This window comes from Achroia grisella, unplaced genomic scaffold (genome assembly GCF_030625045.1).
Source record: "Achroia grisella isolate CSIRO2021 unplaced genomic scaffold, CSIRO_AGI_Agris_v1 utg640, whole genome shotgun sequence".
Lineage (NCBI taxonomy): Eukaryota > Metazoa > Arthropoda > Insecta > Lepidoptera > Pyralidae > Achroia > Achroia grisella.
Window position 1 is genome coordinate 3,034,881 of NW_026712977.1, and position 27,729 is coordinate 3,062,609.

Consider the following 27,729-nt stretch of genomic DNA (forward strand, 5'->3'; position numbering starts at 1 on the left):
CTTGAAAACTGAATGGCTTCTAGCTGTTTCAATTGTAATTTTTATATAATAGTTAGTTTATATATTTGTCACTAGATCTTGTTGTTAAGAAATATACCTATTGAACTTAGCTAGTGCCCTATAACTTGATATTGAAGTTTAAATATTAATGATATAAATAAAGGAAAGTTTTTATTGGTCAATATTATTATTGAAAACTTGTAACTTAAGCATTACACTCAGTGGAATATGTACGAAATAATAGGAGGAGAAATAAAGCTAAAGGTGATAGCAGCCACACCTACTGTAAAGAATAATCCTTGACGGGAAGAATCGTTCTCTGATATTTTAAAGTAACAAGAAATAAATCGCATCTATCGAATTTCTGAACTATATTCGAAAACAATAACTCTTTCTAACCCAGTTGAATCAGGCGCTCCCAGTTTCGTATTTTAGAATTGAATATTACAGATAGATCAGAGTATTAGAGGAACAAGAAATAAATCGCATCCATCGAATTTCTGCACTGTATATCAAAACCATTCTGAACACTATTGCACAAGGATCCCTAAGGATTATATTTTAGATATTAATAATAGCAACACCAGGCTAGTGTTCATTATCGAACTACGTCCATAAACAAACAATACACGCAGGATCGGAAGGTACGGATCAATTTTCCATTCCGTCAGATATTCCCCTTAATATTCAGTAACTGGAATTCAGTGGAAACTATAACTATTTTGTACATTTACCGACAGCAATGGTGAACTCCAGTCCATGTTCAAAACATTTCTGCACTGCAACTACTCAATTTCAAACAAACTCGATAATACTAAATCGAAAATACAAAGTTTGTTTCGATGATTGAAAGATGTTATATCCAGTTAAACTACAATCCGCACTTGCAATGATTAAAATTAACTATTTAATATTGTAAGTGTAGATTAAGTTTGACTAGATATTTTTTTCTAGAGTAGGCAAGAATTTGGTCTTAATTCGTTCACAGCGCGGTCACATAAATGGTACAGTAAGTGTGAAATATTATAAAGTTACTTACATATTTCTGTGTCCAGCAGCTTTTGCTGAAATTTCAAGAAGTTAGAGATTATATAGGATTAGAAAAAAAGGCAATTTCAACCTAAAATCGAGTGATAATATTATGGAACTAGAAAACTTTCATAGCATACTTGGAATAGATAAATATTTTGTAGTAATAATTATTAAAAAAATCTTTACGTAATTAGAATGGCAAACTAGCTGACGTTCCACCTCCTGATAATCGGGTTTCGTTGCCAATTTATATGAGCCGCACTTCGACATCACGTTATCATGTAATGACTGTGATACCACTCTTGTGTTGCCATTCTGTAGGACGAAGTATACTTCTATGGGGTAAATTGTTCAATTCACGAGTCACTGAATATCAAATTGGTATGCTTGTTACGATTAACCGTGTATAGTTGTATACATATATAGAACGTTACGGTATACCCGATCAATATCCGAGGGATGGCTTGCTGAAGTACCTTAGTTCAATATCGGTGAGCATAGGACACTAACATTAGAAATCGGATATATTTCCTGTTCCCAATAACCTGACATCCGACCGACCTTACGGTATACGGTTTGGTTCGTTCAAATAAATATAGAATAGAATCGTAAATCTGAGCCTTATTCCAAACGGGTAGAGTACACTAAATATTCATAGGCGAAGTTGTTTAACGTTTACGTTCGTGAAATGTAATAAAAGCTACCTTTGTCAGCTTAAACATCAGGTATGTTAACCTTTACCTGTTGAAATCAGAAAGAATGCGGGACCTTTTTATTTTGAGACCAAAAACACTAGAGTATAAATCGGGAGAATGTACTTTGTAAGCAAAACAAACGTAATTTGACCACGTTTTCGAAAGAGATCTAATTCCGCTATGGATTTCGATCCAATCTAAAATACGTTTTCTCATCTTTGCAATTTTAAGCGCACAGAGACGAGTTAGGAAAGCCTTTCGATAATTGAACTGCATTGTACTGACTGCAAAATAATATCATAAATATCATGGAATATACATATAAGTTTGAGTATTATTTAAAAGTAATTTTTATTTTAACTTTAATGTTATATTTCTTGTTGAAACCGAGTTTTGCCACTAAATAAATCTATGCAGTTACACCTAAAAAGTAAATAATTACTAAATTAATAATTACCTAAAACGTATTTTTTATAAATGGATATAATATAAAGTATTTATTTACATATATACAGACGATATAGCCGTTGTTGAGTTAGAAACCCAAATCCGCGTGTATGTAGTTAGTAAAAGTTATTTAAAGCTGTCTCTACCAAAATTATATTTACAGTTGCGAATAACAAATTAAAATATATATACAAAGTAAGTTTGTAATAAAAACTTGTTACTATTTTAAATTGAGAAGTTATTTGGATTGCGGCAACAGTTCCGCTAGAATGAATGTTGCGGACATATTTACTCTAAAACTCGTTAAAATACTTTAGCTTTCTAAATAAGATATAAAACAAAAACATGAGTCAAATATAATCACGACAAACCACTACTAATACAAATATTCTCTGTATTATTTGATAATTTGATTTTCAGCGGCACCGAACTCTGATATTCGTACCGTAATTAGGAGATTTCAAACCAACATATTAATAGCTGTTCATTGTCCATTGAGGAGTTTGAAAACAATGCGGTAAACGGCCGGTTAATATTGACAAAAACCAATTTCTGTCGAATGCTATTGTTGACACGGTAGATACCGATCAATCACTATCTATTGTTTGATGAGGTTGAATGTAAATTGATTTAATAAAGGGGTTGTGACTCTGTCACTACACATAAATGTGCTTAGCCGCAATGCAAAGTTTTGCAATTAATGTGATAAGTATGCAACCATTATGTAATAAAGTAAAAATAAATAATCCAACATTATTAACGTTAAAGTACTTATCCATGCCGAATATATAACATTACATACGTAGCAGTGCATTTGCTCTACATAAATATTAACTTTTGCATTATTAAAATTCAGACATGAACAAAAATAATACGGATTACAGAAGCCATTAAAATCGGAACACACAGAAATAATAACCTCAATTAATAAATCCTGCATTTTTCAGTAGTTAAAAATATTTACTCATAAAACATATATTCACATTTAATCTTCTTTAAAAGGTTTCCACATCGAGTACCGCTCAATTGAAAAGTTACTTATGAGTATTTATAAGTCGTTGACTTATCTGTAATTACTTCAACATATTAAAATTCTGGTTGATTTTATTTTACCAAAAGGAATAAATGTATATTTATTAAGCCCCGACGAAAAATGATCGGCATTTAACATATCTGTGTCCACCGTGGCATCATGACACCTAAATGGATAAGTTAATTTTGATATCTTTTGTTCGTTTGTTTAAATATTATCAACTCTTTTTCTAGATGACTAAATAACATAAATTTTTGATATTTACTTGTTAATCAATAATATGTGGAGTAAGATATAATATATAAAAAAATATATATATATTTACAAATTATATATAATACCTAAAGATTTTAGGACAACATGTCATCTAAACAGATTGATAACTATGATTGCTAATTAAATTGTCAGTAATATTATTACATATTAATTTGATAATATATTGAAAATAAAAATACTCTTGTAATTTGTGCTGTCAGCATATTTTTATGACATAAAGTAAAAGTACTATATTAATTTAAAAAAAAACTATAAACCTAGTCAACAACAGATATTTTACTTATATACCTAATATTAATATAACTTCAAAAAGTAAACGTATTGAAAATAAAAACTCTATTCAATATTGGAACGTAAGAACCAATTTCCGGAAAACATCAAAAACAAACCTGATTAAAAGCAATGTGAAAAGAAAAGCAAGTAAAACGATTTTAATTTCGCAATAACACAAACTTTACACATTAGTTAAAACTGATTTTCATTTGTGCAGAACGCGATGTGTTGCAGTTAATGTCAAAATTTGTTCTAAACTTTGATTAAACACACGTACCTCAGCATTTATACGCAAAGCATTCAAACGGTGTTTATAACGATACATATATGAATGGTATTTGACTACAAACATTTCAATTTTACGCACGTATACGTAATTATTTATTGATGCAAAATATTCGATTATATTTAGTACTGCCTTATGCACATGACTTCGTCTGTGTATAATAAAATTGGTACTTTCATTAATAGACTTTTAAATTAATGCTCTAATAAACTTGATTGATCGATTAAAACTTAGAAATATTCTTAATTTCTTATCATATAATATATATAAACTTTAATCTCGATTTGTTTATTTATTTTTGCATTAAATGGTCTATAGAAGATGGGCTATTTAATGCAGATAAAATTTGTTTTTATACCAAAATTCACTAAATGTAGTTTAGTCGTAAAAAGATAATAAACAAACGCTTCCACGTTTATAGCATTGCTGTCCTGTCTATCTATATGTGTATGTATTGGAGAGAAATGGAAGCCGTGTTTTAAAAAAGAAAAATGAGATTGGTAAAGGGAGGGTAAAGCTAAAAAAAGTTGATGGAGCGTGTGACAGACAACTGGCATAAAAGAACAACAAGCCTAGGTATGATAACTGATTCAGTAGCAGAGAATAACCGCACAGTGCATAGGTCGAGTATATTGATCCAACTCCAAATAATGGAACAAAATGTCATTATAGCAATATGTATGAATGAATAAGTCACTTACTTGACTACAAAATAAAATGTAAACAAAGTACGAAACATAAATAAATTCTATTTGACTTTACAAAGTTTAATATCGGTAAAATATACTAAAAATAGTTATAGTTAATCTTATTGGTTAAATATCAGCAATGGTGTTCGGAAATACTTTTCACACTTATGAACTAACATATGGTGACGTAATTAAACTAACCCCTTAATAAACCAGAACCTACTAAAAAATATTAAAAGTAATTGTATACCTAACAATAATTTAGTGATCGATCTTAATTCATTCAAATGATATGTTGGAACCTTATATTAGTTCTGTTTGTCTAGATATATATACATGTTGTGTAACGAAACTTTTATGCATTATTAAAAATATAAATACTGCACTCTTTTTTCAAATAAATTATAACTTGTGAAATTGTACATTTCTCTCTCTGCGGATTTTTGTTAAAATGGGTATAAAGATTTGCTTATTAATATATAGTATATTCCAATAGAATATCAAAATTATAGTTTACTATGTACTATTTAGAAGATATAGAGTATGGAGTAGATTTCTAATCCTAACTCGTACGGTCAACTATCGGTATCGTTATTAGAAAATTCCAATATTACTTGAGCTAACAAACTAATTATTTAGAATATTTATCAGGTTTCCACTGAAGTAAACTTCTACAATCCGTTACATATTACGTTAGATATATAGTTTTCCTATTTAACATTAAAATTAAAATAAGAGCAAACACTCTAAACAGTGTTTTTCATTTAAAATTAGTTAAAATCTATTTATTTACATTATTGTAACTTACCTACAAAACAAAATGAGTTTTTAATTGTTATTATGGCAAAAAGACAAAAGTAATCAAATTACTGATCAGAAGATATATATTATACAAACTACATCAGTTTAATATACAACAGGTATATTATAATTACTTAGTATACTAAAATATAAAATATATAGAAACAATTGAAAGAATAACAACTATGCCACCCAAATCGGTGAACACTTTACTCGGATTGAATCACGTCGTATAGAATTTTTCGATATTTTCTTATAAAAGAACTTTTGTTCAACGACTTTCAAATATTGAAATATAAAACTGACTTGGAGGTTTTGCGTTATTTCATTTTATTGTATAACAGAATGTTCTGTCATAGCCCTTGACTGTCCGAGCGAAAACACTGCAAGATTATTATTAAAGATGAAAAGGTAAAACTGTGTGAAGAAATGGTATCTTTTATAAATAGTTTAGAACAGTTATGCTGTTAAATTATAAGCGTATGGCTGTATTTTAGCCATAAATAGATATAATAAAGTCAGTACACAATGATTAGTAGATCTTTTACCAAATATAATATAACAAAGTGTCTCTGGGTACATTGTAATCCTAAGTTTTTTAAATTATCGCTGTAATTTACCTATTAAACGTGTTTTAAATAATTAGAACAACTATACTCACTTCTTCAAAATACTACAAATACAACAATGAATCTGAAATATATGTTTTAAACTAAGTGCTTCTTCTTAAATAAATTTCCGAAGCTTTCAAGAACTTGTCTCGAGTACGCTAACTTTTAAAAAAGGCCTGATAGGTATCTATTAAGTTCCTTTTAGTACAATGCTGTAACGTGAAATTGTTTTAACGACTTTTGTCTCTGTCATTGAGTAACCGACTTAAAACCATACCTAATAGAAAGAATAAGTTTAATATGTAAATGTGTGTTTACTAATGGGTGGAGAATACATAATTATTTCTTAATTATTTTCTTATGAATACATGTCTTGATCTATCTATCTGGTTAAGAGAGTAAAGTGAAATGAGAACGAAATTAGTAGGTCGATACTTAACTAATTGTTCCAGAGGATTGACGTAAATTTAAAAGCATTCTCATTTTTGAGAGTATTCGTCAGTTGTTGCACAGTTTTAATAAGATAATAGTTTACAATTATATTTCGCAATTAAATTCTTGGAAGACTTAACATTAAAACCGCACGCACTTTCTGTCAGTTTTATTCTGAATACTAGTTGAATTGACTAAACAAAGACATGTCATTATTACATAGGATCATATAAAAAAACAACTTTTATCGTTTCTACTCTGTAGATATGACTTTTAAATACACAATGATTCTATATATGATCATAATGTATTAACAATAGACATATACATACCTGTTACGATGATTCCTAACATTTTGAAGGTATATTAGTAATTCTAAAGATATATTTTAGAAATAAATTTGTAGACATTTAGATTATTTCTTAAAGAACGAGCGTGCCACTTAGTATATATATTATTTATATATATACAGAAATACTCTAATTGGAAATTGACAAAATTATTAAAATTGACATTAAGTGTATAAGGTGGGTTCATAGTTCGCAAATATATTTTCATAATATATAATATAACACTAAAACATAATACGATATATGCATACGTTCATTATTATTGAAAATTAGTTCACTACCTTGTCCAATCGCTTGCCAAATATCGGTTCTGCTTTTTTTATTGTTACAACCTATTTTTTTAAGATTTTGGACAAGAAATTTTATATGTGCAAATGATAAAAGATAGTGATATCTGTGACGGCTGTACTAGTTAGGCCTAAACACAATCTCAGTCACTAACCTATGCTTATTGAGCAACGTAACGCATATATCCTTATTTATTTCTTCTTACAATTAATATATAATTAGACATAATTGATCTGAAATATTGTAATATTACATTAAACTGCATAACGTGAATAAATTTCTCATAAAAGAGTTTTCGTTGACTCATCGTACTTTTATGTATTATTTTATTGTATTCAATTAATTATTATGATGGCGAAAAATATTTAATTACACAAAAATTGACCTTCAATAATTAATGATCTTAAAGTAATATTTCTAATGAGTATGATTAAATAATATACAAACTAAAAACAAGTAAATACACATATTTTAAAGGACACACACAATAAAGACATATAATGAACAAACAAAACCTATGTAAACTAACATTGTTATGAGATCGAATAGTAAAGTATTCCTAAACTAAAGTTATGTTACACAGTAATATAAATCTATTAATAATGATTAATATGACACTTTATTCCACACGTATCGCCGTTCAGTGTTATTTTTAACAACACAGTACTGATAAAGTGACTAGATAGTAACGCTCTATTAGAAATTTATCGATAGACTTACAATTTAAACACTATACTGATATAGCTATACAATAACGGAAAATCGCCGCGAAATATCCAATATTCACATAAATATGTAACTCTCTATAAAAAAATACTTCTCTTATCAACGTACATTAGTACCTAATCATTTTGCATTCTGTTAATATCCAAACTAGTGTTGCTCCACATAACAGATTATTAACGGCGACATCCCTACAAAGTAAGTGAAATAAAAAAGAAATAGAGTATTTATTTTTAATAAGAAGTAACTGTTAAACAAAAGCTTATCCTAATTTATCTTGATAGACGTATATTTAAAAACAATATACGGAGAATCTTATACGTAGGCTATTCCTAACAACAACAGTAGAATATGTTTACATTTACTTTGGCGACTTTGATATTTCATAAATTAATCTTCAATATATTTTGGATATTTTAAATGCACGTATCAAATAAAAATATATCTTTAACAAAAGTAGGTACTAAATATTAGTAAAGTGGAAAGATCACGATTTATTTATAGTAGAAATTAAATTTATTCTTAATAACTAATTCCATTATTTAATTAAATAATGGTAAAAATTTTTGGTATATATAATTTGGTATTTTAAACTCGCTTAGAATATTAGTACGTATTCCCTAAAAGCTAGACAACAGAGTTTTAATTTAATATGAAGAATTTTAGAAAGTGTCGATGTACCTTTTTTATAAAGCAATGTTTACCATTCCCATACGGCTTCGAAATACAACTGCCATTGCCTAGATATCGCTGTTCATAAATTGGCAAATATATAATAGTCAAATCAATTATTTTAACTTTCGGTTTGACAATTACAAGTCAAGATGTGAGACGATCTTGTACATACCTAATATATGTATATAATACGGTAGGTTTTAAACGAAACTGGTGAACTTGGTCGCTTACTTTATATATATATACTAATCGACTGAAGTCTATCTCACAGAGTGGATATTATTTAATCGTCTGTCAGTTTGTCCAACAAGATGGCAGCATAACCCAAAAAGTGAAATTGCGTGATTACCACCTCGCCACGGCGCACACTGTATCGTGCGCGCTGTAAGCAGCTTAGGGTCATCAGATCAAACAAAAAAAAACCAATTACATATTCTTGTTACATAATTATATGTGTTACCAATACAATAGATAATAAACAGTGCAAACCTGATTCTGATAAATTAGGCATTGTATTTATTACATCTACACCGTCACTTTCAAAAGATCCTGACACTTTTTTACTCAATTTTCCAGGCAGAGGACCAAAATTCCGTACAAGTCACAAAAAATCATGTGTTCTAGTAACCCTAAACGCGTGGCCGAGGCGCGAGGCGGGCGGCCGAAGCGGCGGCAGCGCCCGAGCAACAGTTTGGTCCTCCCGAGACGCTACTCGCTAAGCTAATCGCTACGCATGCACGCTACTCGTGCGCCTATCACTGTCACTCTACGCTCGTTACTTTATTGCTCTCTTTGTACCACAGCTCGACGGTTTCATTAAGTCTCTACGTATCACCGTAACTACTATCTATAGTCGTCTCACACCGTACGTGCGACACTAAACTTACCTATACTTTACTATGTAAACATTACCCTACGTTTTAACATTGCAGGCTCTTGCCATAAATTGACACGATTACTTCCGTCGATGCCGGACTAATAATTGAAAAAATACAATATATTACACATTAACATTTACTTTTTTTAAATTATGGAAAGAGCCATAACGATATTAGGTACATTATTATTGCTTATTATTCCTTCGACGTCCTCGAAACTACGAGCATCTACGCTATAAAATATTTCTTGTAAAGGTGTAAAGAAGTTTATAGAGAAATCGTTCGTTGCAATCATTATTTGACGCGAGTGGAATCACTCGTCGTCGGACCGTACGCACGCGGACTCTAGATGCTTGTTCAGGTAACTTTTAAGCGCAAACGACTTGCGGCAACGGGTGCACTCATATTTCTTATCGGAGGAGTGCGTCTGGAGGTGAGCTCGCAAGTTGGAGCGGTCAGCGAATGCCTTGCCACAGGCAGCACAATTGTACGGCTTTTCACCTGTGTGCGAGCGAAGGTGGCCCCTGAGCAGCCACGGTCGAGAAAATTGTTTGCCACAAACCCCACAAACGTGTCCCATGCGATGAGTCAGAACATGCATAGCCAGCGCGGGCATCGATACGTATGCCTTACCACATTCAGGGCATCGTTTTGCCGCTATCGAATCGAGACTGCGATGTGTTTGCTTGTGTCGTGATAGGTTCGAAGACGTAGCGTATCGTTTGCCGCATTCATTGCAATCATACTTAGCTGGTTTCTCCTTGAGCGGTGGGGTTGGATCCGGTGGTTCTTCGGGTATAGGTTGGATAATGGGTTCAGGCACTACTTCCCTCACTGGATAAGATTGGGGATCAGGAGGAGCTTGGTACGTTACATAATTGACTTGCGGATCGACAGCATATTCAACTGTTTGTACCGGTGTAATAGTTTGAACCGGTGTGATAGTTTGTACCGGTGTAATAGTTTGGACTGGTGTAATGGTTTGTACCGTATGATAGATAGGTTCAATGGGTTCGTCGGCAAGGATGTAAATATTTGTGGGTTGTATAGTGTAAGTATAGACGGGAAGAAGTGGTGTGGGGTCAGGAGCATGGAGGACGGTGACGACGGTGGCTGGGGGCAATGGTGGTAGACTCTGGGCTAGAGACAGCAGATCGTGTGCTGCCTCAGTATCGGCTGCGGACCGCTCCGACACCGGTATACAGCCCAGCTCCGCATACTCGTTGGGGCGTGGTTCTGAGGACAATATTAAATAATAAATTTACACTGGACAATTAACACAGCGCCATCCCACCCGTTCCACTAGACCTTTGTTATGGGTACTAGACAACTGATATAAAAACTTTGATTTTTTTTGTAAAAGCATACATAATATACATAGAGAACACCCAGACCTATACGAACAATCATACTTATGAAACAAATATTTGCACCGTGCGAGGAATCAAATCCGCGACCATTGGTAGTAATGTAGGTGTACTAAATCGCTGGACCACCGAGGCCATATTATAACATTCAATGTGTTTATACCACTACTGCCTAGAAAGTACCTACCTATACATTTCAATCTAAAACAAGTTAAAGTTAAATATATTAATATATCTTTACATTAAGTTTAAAGTAAGTGACAGGGTTTGTAGAAAATCTATTATTAAGATAATATTTTTTTCTATTTACATCACCATAAAGAAAACACCAACTGAATACAGATATTATTATAATCTTAGAGGTATTCATTACAATCTTATTAGATCGACGTAGTAATTGCGCGCCAAAATAAAAAATCAATGTGTATACTAAGCAGTACATAAAAATATATCTTCTTATAATAAAAAATACTGTGTACTTGACCTATGAATCAAAATATAAACGATTGTCTCGAGATTTTCTCATAGACGTGTGACTATCGTAATCCCAAGTGTTACACTCGGTATAAATTACTATTCCTAACTCGTGCGATTTGAAGCCCTCTCATTTAGTTCGGTACCGTCCTTGGCAATAGGTTTTTTCCTTCTTCTAACTATATACTATTTTAGCCAATTATAAACAGATGTCAAATTCTAGTGACAGTATTCATGAAAATAAACGAATTTCTAAAGTAATGTTTATAACATTACCACAGACAACATAATATTACATAACATTACTTAATGTTTATAACTTAGATTTTTTTGTATTTATTAAAAATAATATATTCCTTTATGTTAAGAAATGCTAAGTAATATTATAAATATTTCTTTACGTTAAAATTTATGTAAAAGTAATATGCACCCCTACAATGCTACGTCTCACGCAATGTGCGTGGCGTTTTGTTGCTCTTGTAGCCGTGTCTTTCCGATTATTATGGTATATTGTAAATATCTTTATCTACTAAACCTATATAAAGTAAGTGGCTTTATAAGCGCTTTCAGTATCACCGCTACGTTGGTCTCCACTCGGATAGGATCGGCCGCAATCCGATTCCGAGAGTTGTCGACGTGAAGTAGCCATACCTACTATTTGTATGAGATGTTGCGCAAATCCAATCTAGATGCAAATTCCTTTTTCCGAAGTCGAGACTATCAAATTAAGAGCATTGTTCACGAACTGAAATAAACCACAATACAATTTGTATGTACATTCTCGCGCTGCGTTCATTATAAAATCTAAAACACAAATCCTAGTTAACCATTCACAATCAAATGTCCGGATTTAATTCTCGAATATTTTAAGTCCTATTTTTTTTTTTAAACTTCCAATAAAAATATAACATCAATATTGATAAATATATTATATGTTTTAATTGATTAAATAATGCCTGTATTAAGACATCATTTAATAAATGAGAATACGCTCTAGCGTATTGATTTTGCACAAAATCGTCAACAAACAAAATGTTGCATATACGCAGTTTTCACTCAGTACCAGACAGGCCAAAATTGAATAAAAAAATATATAAATATTTTACTGCAAAGCACAGCGCTGTCTGATACCAGACTATGCAGGGCTTATATTATTTGAACTTAAAAACTGATGGATATAAATTACCTAAATTAATATATATACAGACACCCATTCAAATATAAACAGACATACTCTATAATACAGAATAAAATATTTATATGATGCGAAAATCGAACCCGCGGCTGTCAGAAGTATGGCTATAAATATCTGATAACTAATAATATAATATGACGTTGGACAACTCATACAGGGCCTAATCCTAAATTAAAGCAATTAGACAACTGATCGATACCTATACCGACGAACATGAGTATCGTTTGTAAGTACGAATAGAAAAACAAACAGATGTTATCTATTCGTTAATACAAATATGCTTATAGTGAAGGAATCGAACCCACGATATATATCTCTAGTATTAAAATATATGCTTACGCTAACAGTGAACTGAACTGCTGATTTATTTTATACTAGATGTACACGCGACTTCTTCCGCGTGGAGTTTAACTTTATTTTTCTAAAATAAAAGTAGCCTAAGTTACTCCTTATTACATCAGCTACCTACCAAAAAAAGTCCCGTCAAAATCGGTCCAGTCATTTCAGAGATTAGCCGGAACAAATAGACAGACTGACAAAATGTAAAAAAAATATTTTGGTGTATATACCGTATTTATATTCATATACATGTAGTGAAAACAATTATTTCAATATTACAAACATAGAGAGATATACATATATTAGGAAACTATAAAAAAAGCCGATATAGGTATTTTTTATTATAAAAAAGGGAATCAGTCAATTAATAGCATCTTGGTTACGATCATCGTCCCGACTTTTGACGGTAAGAAATATTGGGAAAGTATTGATAAGACAGCATGAAGTATATAAAAGAATGTACTAAAAAAGAATTAGAAATTTAAATACAAATTTATAATAAAAAATACTTTTCTGATTAGCCAGATATAACAGTTTATAGTTACAAGATTAAAAATACACAAAGCAAATTGCATAATACATGTTGTTGCATTCACGGAAATGAAAATAACATTGTCCAAACGAATTCCTAATTGTGATGTACAGTTTTGTTTGAACATGCAAAACGCGGAGTGCAGTGAAAGTGGTCGTAATAGCTTTCGTCAACATTCAGCTATATTCAATTTATTTGCTACAACAAAATATTGTTACGTTGCCGAATTTTTCTACTGGCAGCATTTTATTGTGACTGGACCGAGTAAGTACCTTGTCACATTCAATAACATGGAAACAGTTTTGTAGACAGCATTATTAATCATACTCATAGCTTATCTATAGTCGTGTGAGAGCGTAGTGACTACCAGGACATTCTGTCCTAAATGTCCTATCTTAATTATATTATAGACGCGTAAGTTTGTGAGTATGGATGTTATAGCTTAGGCAACAGTATAATACATAGGCATACTAATGTAGTTCGAATCTGGCTGATACCTAAAACTTTTTATTTCTTTAACATGTTATTTATACCTATTTCTAACTTTCTTTTTTGTGGTAAAAAACACGTCTGCCACGTTCGATTCAAATATACCCAGCTTTTTCTCGTTCTACTTGTGATGAGACTGCGTTCCGATTAAATGGTAGAATAAAAAATGTATGACTATTAAAAAATGCTAGTAGTGAGTTTATTTGAATATTTCTATTTCTATTTCCAGCGATATGTGGGCAATATCAAGGTTGCAATTATCGCGGTAGTTGACAATGCCTCTGACTACCTTAAATGTTGTAACAGCCGTAACGATTAATATTATATTATGTAATATATGTGTAGGCGTCCCCGTAAACTTTGACGATAAATTACCTTGTCGTATGATATTCCGTTCCGTTATGGGAGCGCATTATCAGACTAAAAAGTCCAAACCACTTAGGTACCAATTCCCAAGTTTCATTTAAATGTTAAAAATATTTTTTCCGGCGTAATATTTGCACGGACCAATTTTTTGCTATTGCCCAAGGGCCTAAAATATATTTTGTAGTAAAAAATATATACGAGTAAGTAAGTTTAAATTTTACGTTTGAATTTTATACCTTTATCAAAAACCGCTCCAGGGCGTATACCATCATCTGAGTACTGCTGCACTTTTGTTGCGACACGTGCACGGGACAGATAGGTAAAAATCCGGTATTGGCGATATCTAAATTTATATCTGTTACAAACCTAGTTTAAGTTTTAGTTTTCATTCTATATAAAGCAGTCTACCAATCCTGTTAAAATTTATATCCGACCAACACCTGAATAAAGCATTACGATTCGAACAGAATAATTGAAATTTGTTCCGTTTTGGCTGGATTGTACGTCGAATATATTTTACATTTTTGTTAAAAAACCTAATATTTGCGTTTTAGATTTCACATTATAAAATATTTTTACAATTCTAATAAATCATTTTGTCAATAAATTTTTATTCCAATAATAATATCTCAGGACAATTCACAAAACGCCATCTAGTCCCAACCTAAGTTTAGCTTGTAGGTATTTATATCGGTTGTCTAGAACCCGTTATGTTGGGTTACCTAATTTTAAATACCTAATTTTTTTTGTAAATACATACTGTACGCCTAAAACGATACAATTCTTCATATTCATGAATACAAATGCTTGTAACGTGCTAGAAATAATCGAACCCGCGACCATCGGAAGTCATACGCTGTGCTCTAACCGCTACGTACCGAGGCTGTCAAATTAGTATTATTAGTCGTATTCTTGTTCATCACTTTTATAATGATGACAACAAATATATAATTATCAATAATTACTTTCATTTATGTGATATTAATTAAATAAATAAATTATTAATGTACGAAAACTTGAAGTTTATTTAGCAAGATAGACTTTAAATAATAGCGTTGTAGCCCTCCAGACTGGCAATGTGTGAGTAGTATCATTGATAGGACTTGAATACGTAATGCCCATCCTAACATTATACCCTATTTGGTTGACCTCTACGCGGTTCCCCCTGGAAATGTTAAATTCCTAGTTAATTATATCCTGGTGCACTATTAGATTATCTTATCTTAATAATATTATAAACGGGAAAGTTTGTATAGATATTTGTTACTCTTTCACGCAAAAACTACTGAACAGATTTTTATGAAACTTTACAGTAACATTAGAATAGCATATATACTATATTTTATATTGAAATTTATATACTGAAATTTAACGCAGGTGAAACCGCGGGTTCAGCTAGTTATCCTTAAAAAACAGTTACAACTTATCATGAGGGGAGGATAGTCAACTTGTTTGCATTTCAATTACATAAAAATATTAATTCAAAAAGTATTAACCACGCAATACTTTTTTATTGCACAATCCACTAAACTGTAAATATTCTATAATACTAAAATCAAAATACATAATAAGGACAATGAAAACAATACGTAACTATACGCTACAAAAGAGCACATTGTTGAAATGTTAAGCGCAAGTTAACAAAGTATACGAACAACGGCGGTCTATCAATAAAAACAATCACTTACAGACAACCTGCTTAGTCCTAATGTCCAGTACATTGAAACAGTTTAATTAGAAAAGCGTAACGTATTGACAACAAATTAATTAAATTAGCGATTCGAATGAATGAACAATTTATTACTTTTGTCAAGTTATAAAGCCACACGGCCACACGGCCACACAGCCCCATCTAAATGGGAAACTTTTTACAATGTATGCAACTGTGGGAGACCGTACATTGTTTACAATTATATACATTTTATGTGATAAACGTAATTTAATAATCTGCAACTATTTATTGGCAGTAACGATCTACTATTGACACTGTGTTAGAATGAATACAACATAGTCAAAGTATTAATAACAGTAGTTTGTGTTTAATTACAATAGATGCAGAACACAGAACTATGTAGTGATTGCAGAACAATACTTAGAGAAACATAGTAGTTAGGGTCGTTACAGACTATATTATAAGTTAGAGTAGGGTGAGCCACAGACGACCTATACGCTCAATTATTACGCTTAATAGAATTTTATGATGTTTTAAAAGAGTTAGCTATTTTACAACCTCTTACAAACCTACTTTAATTATTAAACATTTTGTCTCATTTAGAATTAGTCCAGCGATCTAGCACACATCAGTATGATTATTTATAATTTGGGTGTTTCTGTGTATATTATATATGCTTTTACAAAAAAAAAAGTATCTAGGTATTTATATCAGTTTTCTGGTATATATATCACAAGCTCTGCTTAGCTTGAAACTTAATGGCGCCATGTGAATTATCCGGGATTAATATTATAGCTACTCGCCCCGGCTTCTCGCGGGTGTACATGTATTACATATATAAACCTTCTATTAAAAAAAACCACTTCAAAATCCGTTGCGTAGTTTTAAAGATTTAAGGGATATTCATAGGGACAGACAGCGACAGCGACTTTGTTTTACACTATGTAATAATAATGATGATGATAAAACAGTTCAATAATTAAAATATTTTTATAAAACTTTATGACGGTTTTATGAATAACTTGCCACTTAGTTTTATATTGTATTTTCAATCAACTCTTTCAAATAATTTAAGAAAGCATAAAGAGTCAAAAAATAAAAATCTTACAACTGTATCATTCGTTGTTGTACGTAAAATCACTAAAGTTTCATAGAATATTAGATATTGTTTTTAGAAACGCATACAGAACGAACATACGAATTTTCATTTTTATTTGTAGTGATGGAATAAGTTATGTAATTTTTAGGCTGATATATTTAATTCTCGTGTTAAATAACTAACTAACTAACCTAATCTAGCTAATCGTCATAAATGTAAACCTATGCTTCAATATAGAACAATATGATTGATCATTTATTTATTTATAGATTCTGTAGCTGCTGTCCGAGATTTCGTCCCTGTGACACGATTGACCCGGGTAAAAAATAACCTACTAGAATATACCTAAGTACAGAATTTCATGTCTATTAATTAAACAGTAGCAAATATTAATAATTTTCCCTTTTATCCCGTTTATATCAATCAATATAAAGACAGAAATCTTATAATTAATAGTAATTTCTTTCTAATTGAAGCATGTATTGTTTAATTGTTTCCTGGTCTAGTTGTTAATCTTACCGCCTTACTTCCGATGGTCACTGATTCAATTCTAGCATTATTATTCAAGAGTATATTTTTTATATTAGTTTTTACATATACCCAAACTACACAAAAATATATTTTTTTTAATTTAATTTAATTTAAATTTAATTTATTGCTTGTCTACGTTCTAAGTTACGGTTAGACTTAATGCTGATAAAATAAAAAAACAATGTATATTTAGGCGCTTCCGCTTAAAGTACAGCCCATATTTTTGTATGTTGGTATTATAGTCATTATAGCTGGTATTATAGATGAAATAGATAATTTTAAAATAGCACATGTATTTTCTAAGTTCTTCCGTTACAAACAAAAACAAATCTTTCTCTTTACAATATTAGTTTTAAAATACCTGTACGTTCGCAATAAAGAACATTAAAGAGCCAACGGCATCCATTGACACCCGGCAATGTCGGAAGGCCGTCCTCCACACAGGCGGTGGCAAACTTCCCCTAACCCATCCCCCTTAGAACTTCTTTTATACAACACCTTTGTACAGCATCGCCAATCAGACGACCGTCAAGTCATTGAGAAGTTAAGAAGTTGAACGAGAATCTAAGAAACTGGCTCTAACTTCAAAACTAAAAATAAATAAATAATACCTCACGAACGTAGCACGTAAAGTCATCTAGTTCCGAACTAACCGGTAACTACCCACTCATACGAAATAATAGATTACATACCTATGTATATAATATTTATTTAACTACCGTTCTGAATACAATATTTAACTAAAACAACTAAATAAGTAAATAATGTTAACAAATTGACTTCAAAAACAATTTATGTAGAGTTCCTTGACAGTAATTCTCAATTGAATCTGTAGACTCTAGACGCTAGGGAAAAAATTTAGTATAAAAAATCCTGATTTGCATAAGTGACTGAAATGTCCAACACAAATAAATATTTTTTTAATTTGAAAATAAATACATATATGTATATACATAGATATTTAAATACATATATAGGAAGAGAATCAAATAAAACGCTTATATTAATTAATACAAATGTTTGTGTAGTACACAGATCGGTGTGTAGACTAGACGAAATAAAATTAAATATAAAAAATCTTGATTTGCACAAGTGACTGAAATATCCAACATTAATAGTTTGAATTTGAACTTAAATACATATGTTCATATATAATTAAATACATATATAGAAATAGAATCAAATGAAACAGTTATACTAATTAATTCGCAGATCAGCGTTGCGTATTTACGATGTCGATACAGCGTAAAAACCATTAAGTCAAGACGGAGATACATATTATTAATAAACTAGGTGTATATTAATATTAACTAGATGTAGGTTCGTCATCGCTCCCCTCCGTTGTTTAGCCTACAACATTTCCACAATTAAGCCTAACGATATTCCGTAAACCCATCAAACCGTATAGATGCAATCACTGAAATAGATCCCATATTAATTACAGGCGCAATATCAGTGAGGCTGCACTGATCCAAGTAACTATTCTACTTATTTTATATAAACAATAATATATTTTAGATGGAGTTTTTTTTAAAGAATAGAATAGAATAGAAAATCATTTATTTAAATAAACTTAAATTAAGCACTTTTGTCTTTAGCACGCACTTAATAGTCGTAGTTAACATTCTTTTCAAATTACCGCTCATTCAAGAAGTAATAAAAATCATAATTATTCTTTGATAGTTGCAATCTTTAGGTGATTTTTGCGATACAAACAGTCAAATTTAAAATATCTTTATTCATTTAGGTCTTTCACAGACTCTTATAATATGTCAAATCTACCGTCAGTACGGTATAATCTCAAGATGAGAAGGACTGACAAGAAGTTCAGTCGTAAGAAGTTCGTAGTCATATTCATAAATACAAATATTCGTACTTCATTTAGAATTGACCCGGCTACCGTCAAAAGTAAGGCGGTGCGCGGAACTAATTCACTATTCTAGTCAAGTTGTAACCAGTTACAACTATAGACGAGTTCATCACAGACTATTAATGGAGTTCACTGAAGTTATATCAAACGGAAATAGGCCCAGCACTAGAATAGAGTTCTGCTGGAACGGTTGACGCTGACCGCACGTCAGACGTAGTGCGAGTACAACCTGAATGGACAGCTTTCAAACTAGGCATTTAAAAATATATATTTGTCTCTAACTGCTGGCCCATTTAAATATAGTTTTATAAATAGTGATAGGTAATCATTTATTTGTCTCATTAAGTTATTATTTCTGATTTTAAACCAAACACCTCCCTGGAAGATTATTGAGTTGTAACCAACCCCAAGGAGGGTTGACATTAAGCCGGTGATAAAGAACTGAATCCAAAACCATACGCTCCTATTTTTATAAACGAATTGAATCTATAATTTCTGATTTACTCAAAAAGAATGGAAAACATATTTTAAATTTATTTTTATATATAAATCAAACTCATATCCATATTAATAAAATATTTTCTTTATAGGCTTATTCATGAGAACAAGCTGATTTTGTTGTGACATAACGATTATTAGAACCACTGTAAAAAAAGTTAGAATAGAGTAGAATAGAAGAATAGAATAGAAAATCATTTTTTCAAATAAACTTAATTTAAGCACTTTTTAGTATTTTTTTTTTAAATAGCGCTTATTCGGAAAGCTGTCTCATCACAAGAAGAATAAGCAAGAAACTTGTATGTTGCTCTTTTAAACAATCCTTGTAAGTTCACATTTTACAAGTCGAAACGTGTAAATACAAACTACCAACCAGCACTAATTTCTTTTAGGCTCAAATATAAAAACACAATAAGATTAAATCAGTCGTAGTGATAAGAGCAGACCAGTCCCTACAAGTTACAGTATTCGCACTTTACATAAGGATGTATGCGGCAATCACTACAAAAGCCGCTACGCTATCATATTTCAAGAAAGCAGTATGTAAAAGAAATTATAATGTTGTCCACTAAAAAATTTATTCGTTAGTTATCATTAATAATGTACATATATATCCTTTAAATATGATAATATAATCGAGACTCACAGAGTGATGTGAATATACTGGATGATAAAGAATATGATATGATAACAAATAGAACAAAAAAATATTCAATTCTATTCATATATAGATATATTTATACAAAATATATGGTTTGTTAGTACAAAATATCTTACCCCATGTTATTACGTAACACAGACAGAAAAAAAGTAATTAAAAACTTAATTCTCGCCTTTGGGCAGGAGTCGACATGTGCTTTGTAACCGTATAAGGGAACATGAGACTAACTTCCCTCATAGCAACGACATTCTGGACAGTGTTGGTACTAAGTCAGGGTTCCCAACCTAACGGCGATCCTCATACTCATAAAATATACGATTTTTTTATTTACGAAGTACGAATACATTACCTCATATACTGTTGTATTTTTGACTACTTCAAAGAATTTGAAAATTCTTATGGAAATTTTCGGAATTTAAATTACATTACAATTACAGAGGCATGGCATCTTAGTCCTTTAGAAAGGTAATACATGGGCTTTTTTGCGTTCCAATTAAATAAAATATATATAACATATAAATTATTATCAGACATAGGACTCGTTTGAGACAATGAAATTAAAAAACCTATAACTCCAGTTATCAAATTCTTTCCAGAATTTACTCTTCTAATTGATTGCTAACATAGATCACTTAAGCACCACCTGGTGTCCGTAGAGAAAGGCCGACGCTACTCATACTTTGTGTAAATTTATAATATAAATATTGCCTTCTCAGCAGTTACAATTTAGTAGAGCAGTGAGGATTAAAGATTAGTATTTAATTGGAGTCACGTGAAATGTAATACATGTGCGTGTATAATGATATATAAAGTGTATAAAAGCGCAACAAATAACAAGCTAAATTGCATTAGTAACTTTTGCACCCCAAGTCATTAAAATATTACAGCATAGGGGAGCAGATGTCAGATTTTTAAGCTCCATTGTCAAAAAGTTTTAAAGGTAGACAACCCTAGTACTGCTATAATGTAATAAGCTAATGTACCGTGTTGTTTACAAGGTATGCACAAAGCTTATAAAGGACGTCAGTTTGGGCTAATCCCTGTACCTACATCTGATTTAATAAACGAAAACGTGAACAACATTGCACTGATAATATCCGCCTACTAAGTTTAATATTGAATTCGAGGCTTGAGACTTCGCAACACCTTGTACCAACTAAAACACAATTTTGATCGCTTCTCGGTTGAAATTACTTTAGTTCTCAACCCTATCTGCTATTGTCAAGAAAATCAGTTTAGGCAATAACCAAACCGCTGTGTAAACAGATAAAATGATAATAAACAGAATAGAGAGTAAATTAATAAATAAAAAAAGAAGTCATTAAAAATGTTGCTCTACGCATACACGTTTCATCCCAATTTTCCCCTTTGCCCAATTAAGCTGTCAAAGTATGTTTCGTGATTTCACTCATCGTACAGGTAGCAATTAGCAGAGAAAATCGATAGCACCGAAATTGCTTCATTATTTTAAACATAGACACGTGAAAATACTATTTGTTAAATCGATTAATTCGTTTGAGCGTTACTTTAATACAGACAGATTTATAGAATTATATACAGCGGCTTTAAATTAATAACATCCCTTTTTGCAAACAGTTTGTTACCATTTACATCTCTATGCAGCTTAATTTTTTAACAGTACTCTCGAATGTATTGAATAAAGTGTAATACAATAAATCATTCGTTCACTTCAATCCATTCGTTCGAAACGGGTTGTCGCACCTGTCGGCCGTTATCGGTAATATTGAAAAGTCGAACTCACTACTTCGAATTATTAAATCGCCAACAGGCTTACAGCCTGTTAATGATTAATGATTACTTTAAAAAAATCTGTATATATTATTCCATTACTAATTGAATATAATAAGTATAAAATAAAGTTTTTTCTAAATTTTTAACTTCTAGACTTATCAGAAAACTTTGCAATATAGCTGGAAAATAAAAGCTCAATTTGAAAGTTATAAAGTTATCTATGTCTTAAAGTTATTTCAATTTCTATTAATATATATGCATTAATATGTATGCATTTCCAAATTTTAAGTTTTGTATTGCTGTGTAATTATTGTATTGATATTCTAAGACACTCTGTCTTAGAATATCAATTCATTACGTCTAATCACATCGCTCAGAATCAGGAATTGACAGTGAAAGCAGCCATTTGACAGTTTCAATTATAAATTTAGATAAATAATTTATAATTGAAACTGTCAAGAGTACCTAATATAACGACTAAACTATTTCGATCACGAAGATAATACGCAATCAGCAAGATAATGTAATACTATTGCTAACATCTCTTAGTTAAGAAAATTTAAATTTAAAGAATATGTATAAACTGTTTAATATAACTGTTTCTGTAGCTGTTTAATGTAACTTTTTCTGTAACAGATATTACAGAAACAGTTACATTAAAAAGTTTATACAAATTCTTTATTCTTTATGTTACTGAGTATTATAATTAATAATATGTAATTACCAAAGGCTAAATAAAAAATATTTTAATATACCAGTTGAGATTCTTTGCAAGATCTTCTCAACTGCCTCAGTTCTGAAATACTATATAAGCAGTAGAATAAAAACAGTTTATATATGAATAACAAAATTACAGACTTATGTAAAGAGGTACTTATGTAAATATGCAACACTCAAATAAAAAAAAATTGTCTTTGACTATGTATCATATGCATATGTATCATATAATCCGGATTCAGGTACATGTATAGTAGATACAACTAAATGTAATGAATAGTTGTATAATATGAAGTTAAAAAACGTAAAATGAACTTTTCAATTAATTATTCATTTATATTTAGAACCTTAAATTAAAGTAATCTACGTACTTCGAAATACACAATTTAATTTAAAGACCAATAAACTCAACGCCCCGATCTCAATAATACCTGCACAAATGGACTAACAAAGTCGAGAGACCCTTATTGTTCAACTTTTACGAATGGCAATCGAGGCCCAATTTTTATAATAATGCCGTCGAATGATTGTTTCAATTCTATAAAAATAGCTGAAATTGAAACGTATAAAGAGAGTTTCCTAATTCTTTTCTATTGTATTAGTATATACAATAGAAAAGAATCTTCAAAAGTCTATGCTCTCATTACTTTTGAAGATTATATCGACCTAACCTTAGGAGAAGGTAATTAACAATAAGTACTAATTGCCTCATACTTAGCAATGTATCCTGTTAGGTCGACTCCACGTTGTCCCCACTGCTAACATTGTTAATTTCTAGTCAGTTGTGCTACCTGACTTCATCCAATTTCTTTTACAGGTACCCTCCAATATTTAGTATACACCTACACAATAAAACTAAACGTTCAATTATTTTAATCCTTTATTTGCGTAAAAGTACTAGTTTATTACTGTTTTATTATTATTTAATTTGTATTTACCATATAACTATACAATACTATGTTAGCTCTGATATAACTAAGTAAAGTAACATGAAAAACGGATTTGACGTAAGCAGCGAATGTGCCAATTAAAAATATTTTCGCAGTAAAGTTGTCTTCGCATGAACATTACAAACTTAATAATTGGTACTGGGACCTAGTCTACGCTTGTTTTGAAGCGTAACCACAGTTTTTAAATAAACAACACTTTCAGGAATACGAATAAAAATAAATTAATACTTTTAATAAGTTTGTACATGCAACTGCTTTCAACTGAAAATCAGCTTTTAGCTAGCTACCTATTAAAGCCTACACGAAGCAGAGCGATGTCAATTACGTGTATATTTATGTATTACCACAGATAACATAATATTACATAGATTTATATATTTCGGATATATTGGGTTATTATTTTATATCGGCTTTATTTTATAAATTCTTGGTGATATTCTCCAAATAAATATTCAACAAAGTATTGTATCTTTCTTTTAAGTAGTAATTATGGGTTTTAAGAAATAGGGGCAAAATATCGTTAACTACGTAACGTAGATTCCAATTTATGGTTCCTAATCAAATCACTGTAAACTTAATAAACTTACCTAAGCGATTCGTTTAGACTATTATCGACTTAGTCACTTATATTATTGGTATTAACTTGTTGTAAATAAATAATACATTTTACACCAATTTTAATAAACCGAATTAAGATGAATTTGCAATGAACATTTCCTACATTCATTAAACATTTTGGATACGATCACGAAATATATATTTGCCAAAACTTTGTACAAATGAAATTGAATTTATTTTGCTATAACAAAGGATATTCACATAGTTCCTAATTATAAAATATCAGATCTCACTATATTATTCCTAATGAGGTATCTGATATTTAATATTAATTACTCTAAATAAATTTAAATAGATATGTGCAATATATTATTTTATTACAATTAAAATTGTTTGATTTTTACGTTGAAATATAAAGTTGATAGCTAGATTTGAATTAGACATTATTAAATAGGAATATATGTGTATCAAGTCATTATTAAATTATTACTTCAAAAATTTATTCAATAAGAAGATAAGTTATTTGAGGAATTTTTAAATTTACTATAATGGTCCTTGGCAAAAATGATATTCACAATCTGGTATCTCTAAATAATATAAATGTTCTCGTATAACTTGTTCCTCCGTTTATTTCTTCTAAACCAAGGAACGGAATTTAATACAGTTTTCACTGTCACTTAGAGAATTTCTTCCGGACGGTTTGCATGCATAATACATGCACATCGTTATATGACCTCGTACTCTGAATGCCAGTGCGAATACGCCGTATCTCTGTTTGCAAAAGCGAGACATTTTTACTCTGTCCAGGGACATTCGGGCAGACAAATGATTCTGAACTACAAATTGAAAGCAAGATTGTTTTCTTTTAATCTTACTATCAGTTAAGGTGTTATAATTTTGTAAGCCTTTATTTTCTTTATCATATCTGGCTTGAAAATAAAAGTTACACAGACATAATAATTTGTAGTATAAGGGGATTTTAATTAATGGGGGCTAATGTCCCCAAGTGACACGATCTGACATGCTAATGGTATGTGAGACCATGTCATTCCGACCTCACCTCTCGTCAAGGATACTTTTTTAATGACTTTATCCTCATTAATTTATTTTCTATTGGTCCAGCCAACATATACTGTTAGCGCAGGTGTGTATACCATTTTATTATCACCTATTAATAAAGCCTTAGCCTTCGGAAAGAAATCACATGATGCTATAAGCGACGATTGCCACTAACTGTACCACAGCAGCTTATTCCAATTCCGTTAAAAACACTACTGTAAAATCATCCACAGTCCGGAAAGGTATCTCTGACATAAAAATAAATGGTGACGTTATCTCACGATAAGATATAAAACTGTTGCATACCAGTTACGGCGGAGTATGCGGTAGGGCTGTAGCATGGGGGCGCGACGCTTGCTTCTGTGGGGCTACATGGCGGCGGGCCTTCGTGCCGCTGGATGTTTTTCTTTACCATGTAGCAGCGCGGCATCGCGGCCCACGCTGTAACAAATGATTTTATCTATTATATTATATTATATTATATTATATTATATTATATTATATTATATTATATTATATTATATTATATTATATTATATTATATTATATTATATTATATTATATTATATTATATTATATTCTTATATTATAAGTGCGGAAGTTTATCTGTCTGTTTATTACCTATATCTTTGTGAAATCTGACGTAAAGATTGGTTATATCATGAGGACGTACATAAGGTATATATTATCTAAAAAATAATCTAGAGGGAGATGAAATAGGAATAAAAGTTTGTGCACACAAAGTCGTAGGTAACTAAGAGTGTTATGTATTTACACTATACACCTTTACGACTTAACAGAGTTATCGTCCCAGATGTCGTAAGTAAATTTATATTTTAACTGTAACATAAAATGAGGTATTTCTCACAGTGGGACTGCATTATGTTCATGATGATAGACGATAAATACACAATTTATTTGATGACTACACAACACACACATTAACGATCACAGTAATTACGTATACAAATACACACAACAAATGAATTAGTTAAAATGTAAACAGATATGCGTGTTCTGCAGCAAATCAAAAGGCTCAGCTAAATGTTATTAAATGTCGACGTATGAATTCTATTTATTCGTGCATATTTGTATATTTAAATAGACCTTACGTATATAGTAACATGGCGGAATTGTTTAATTACGATTGAGACAAGGTCGTGAGTTATGATATACGCTGACGCTAAAAAAATAATGTTAAGAAACACTTATCTATACTAATATTATAATTGCGAAAATGTCTTTGTCTATCTATTTGTTTTTTGACTTTTCGCGACTACACGGCTGAATATATCTTAACAATATTTAAAATATATTTTATATCGAGGCTAGGTTTAATCTAAAAAAGAGGTAGTTATTTTTACAAAATGGTACATATTCCCATTTTAATATTTATAAGCTGCTAAACTTACACTGACGTATTTCTTACTACGCTAAAATGCAGAAAATTCGCTGTCACTGCCGCTGAAGCCCACGTCAAATGTAGCGTACGAACATACTTTTAAAAGAGTTGTTCTCTTTTAAAATGTCAAATTTTAATCTAAAATAGGAGATGAAAATTTATGCCGACGAAGAGGTGACAGCTAGTTTGTTATTTATATATAAATTTCACTAATAAAGCATGCAAAGAAATTACAAATATTATATAGAAATCATTAATTAAAATATTTTTTCTAATTATTAGCTGCTTACTGTGCCCGCGACTTTGTCCGCGTGGAGTAGTGACCTTGGGTAGCATTTTTTTTAATTGGTGCTAATTATATAAAAACCAAAGAAAAATGGTTCACCATTCTAGCTTCAAAAATAACTAATTTCCATACAATTTTCACTCCCTATGACGTCACGATAACAGTATTAACACGGTAAATGGTATCAAAGCGTATGATCAATTCCATGACTATCAGATGCGCAATAGGAAATCGAATGGAAAACCATAACAGGAAAAGCAATCACCAGTTGAGTCCCAGATGAGCAGTATTGTTTTTAGTTGCGATACTATTTCATACCGGACCGTCAAACATTAATTTAGTTGCAATATTTTTTGATCAGTAAAAAAGCATTTCAGCTACATCCATGCTTAAATTAACTGCCAAAGAAAGAATTTCCTCAAT

The 27,729-nt window shown here is 30.9% G+C and overlaps 1 protein-coding gene across 1 annotated transcript; it reads right to left on the reverse strand.

Moving 5' to 3' along the window:
• Positions 1-9,802: 9,802 nt before the first annotated feature.
• On the reverse strand, positions 9,803-26,048 carry LOC131849203 (protein snail-like). Its single transcript, XM_059199214.1, has 2 exons — positions 25,925-26,048; positions 9,803-10,725 (listed from the first exon to the last, which is right to left on the reverse strand). The coding sequence occupies exons 1-2, from the start codon at positions 26,046-26,048 to the stop codon at positions 9,803-9,805; spliced, it is 1,047 nt and encodes a 348-aa protein (XP_059055197.1).
• Positions 26,049-27,729: the final 1,681 nt, after the last annotated feature.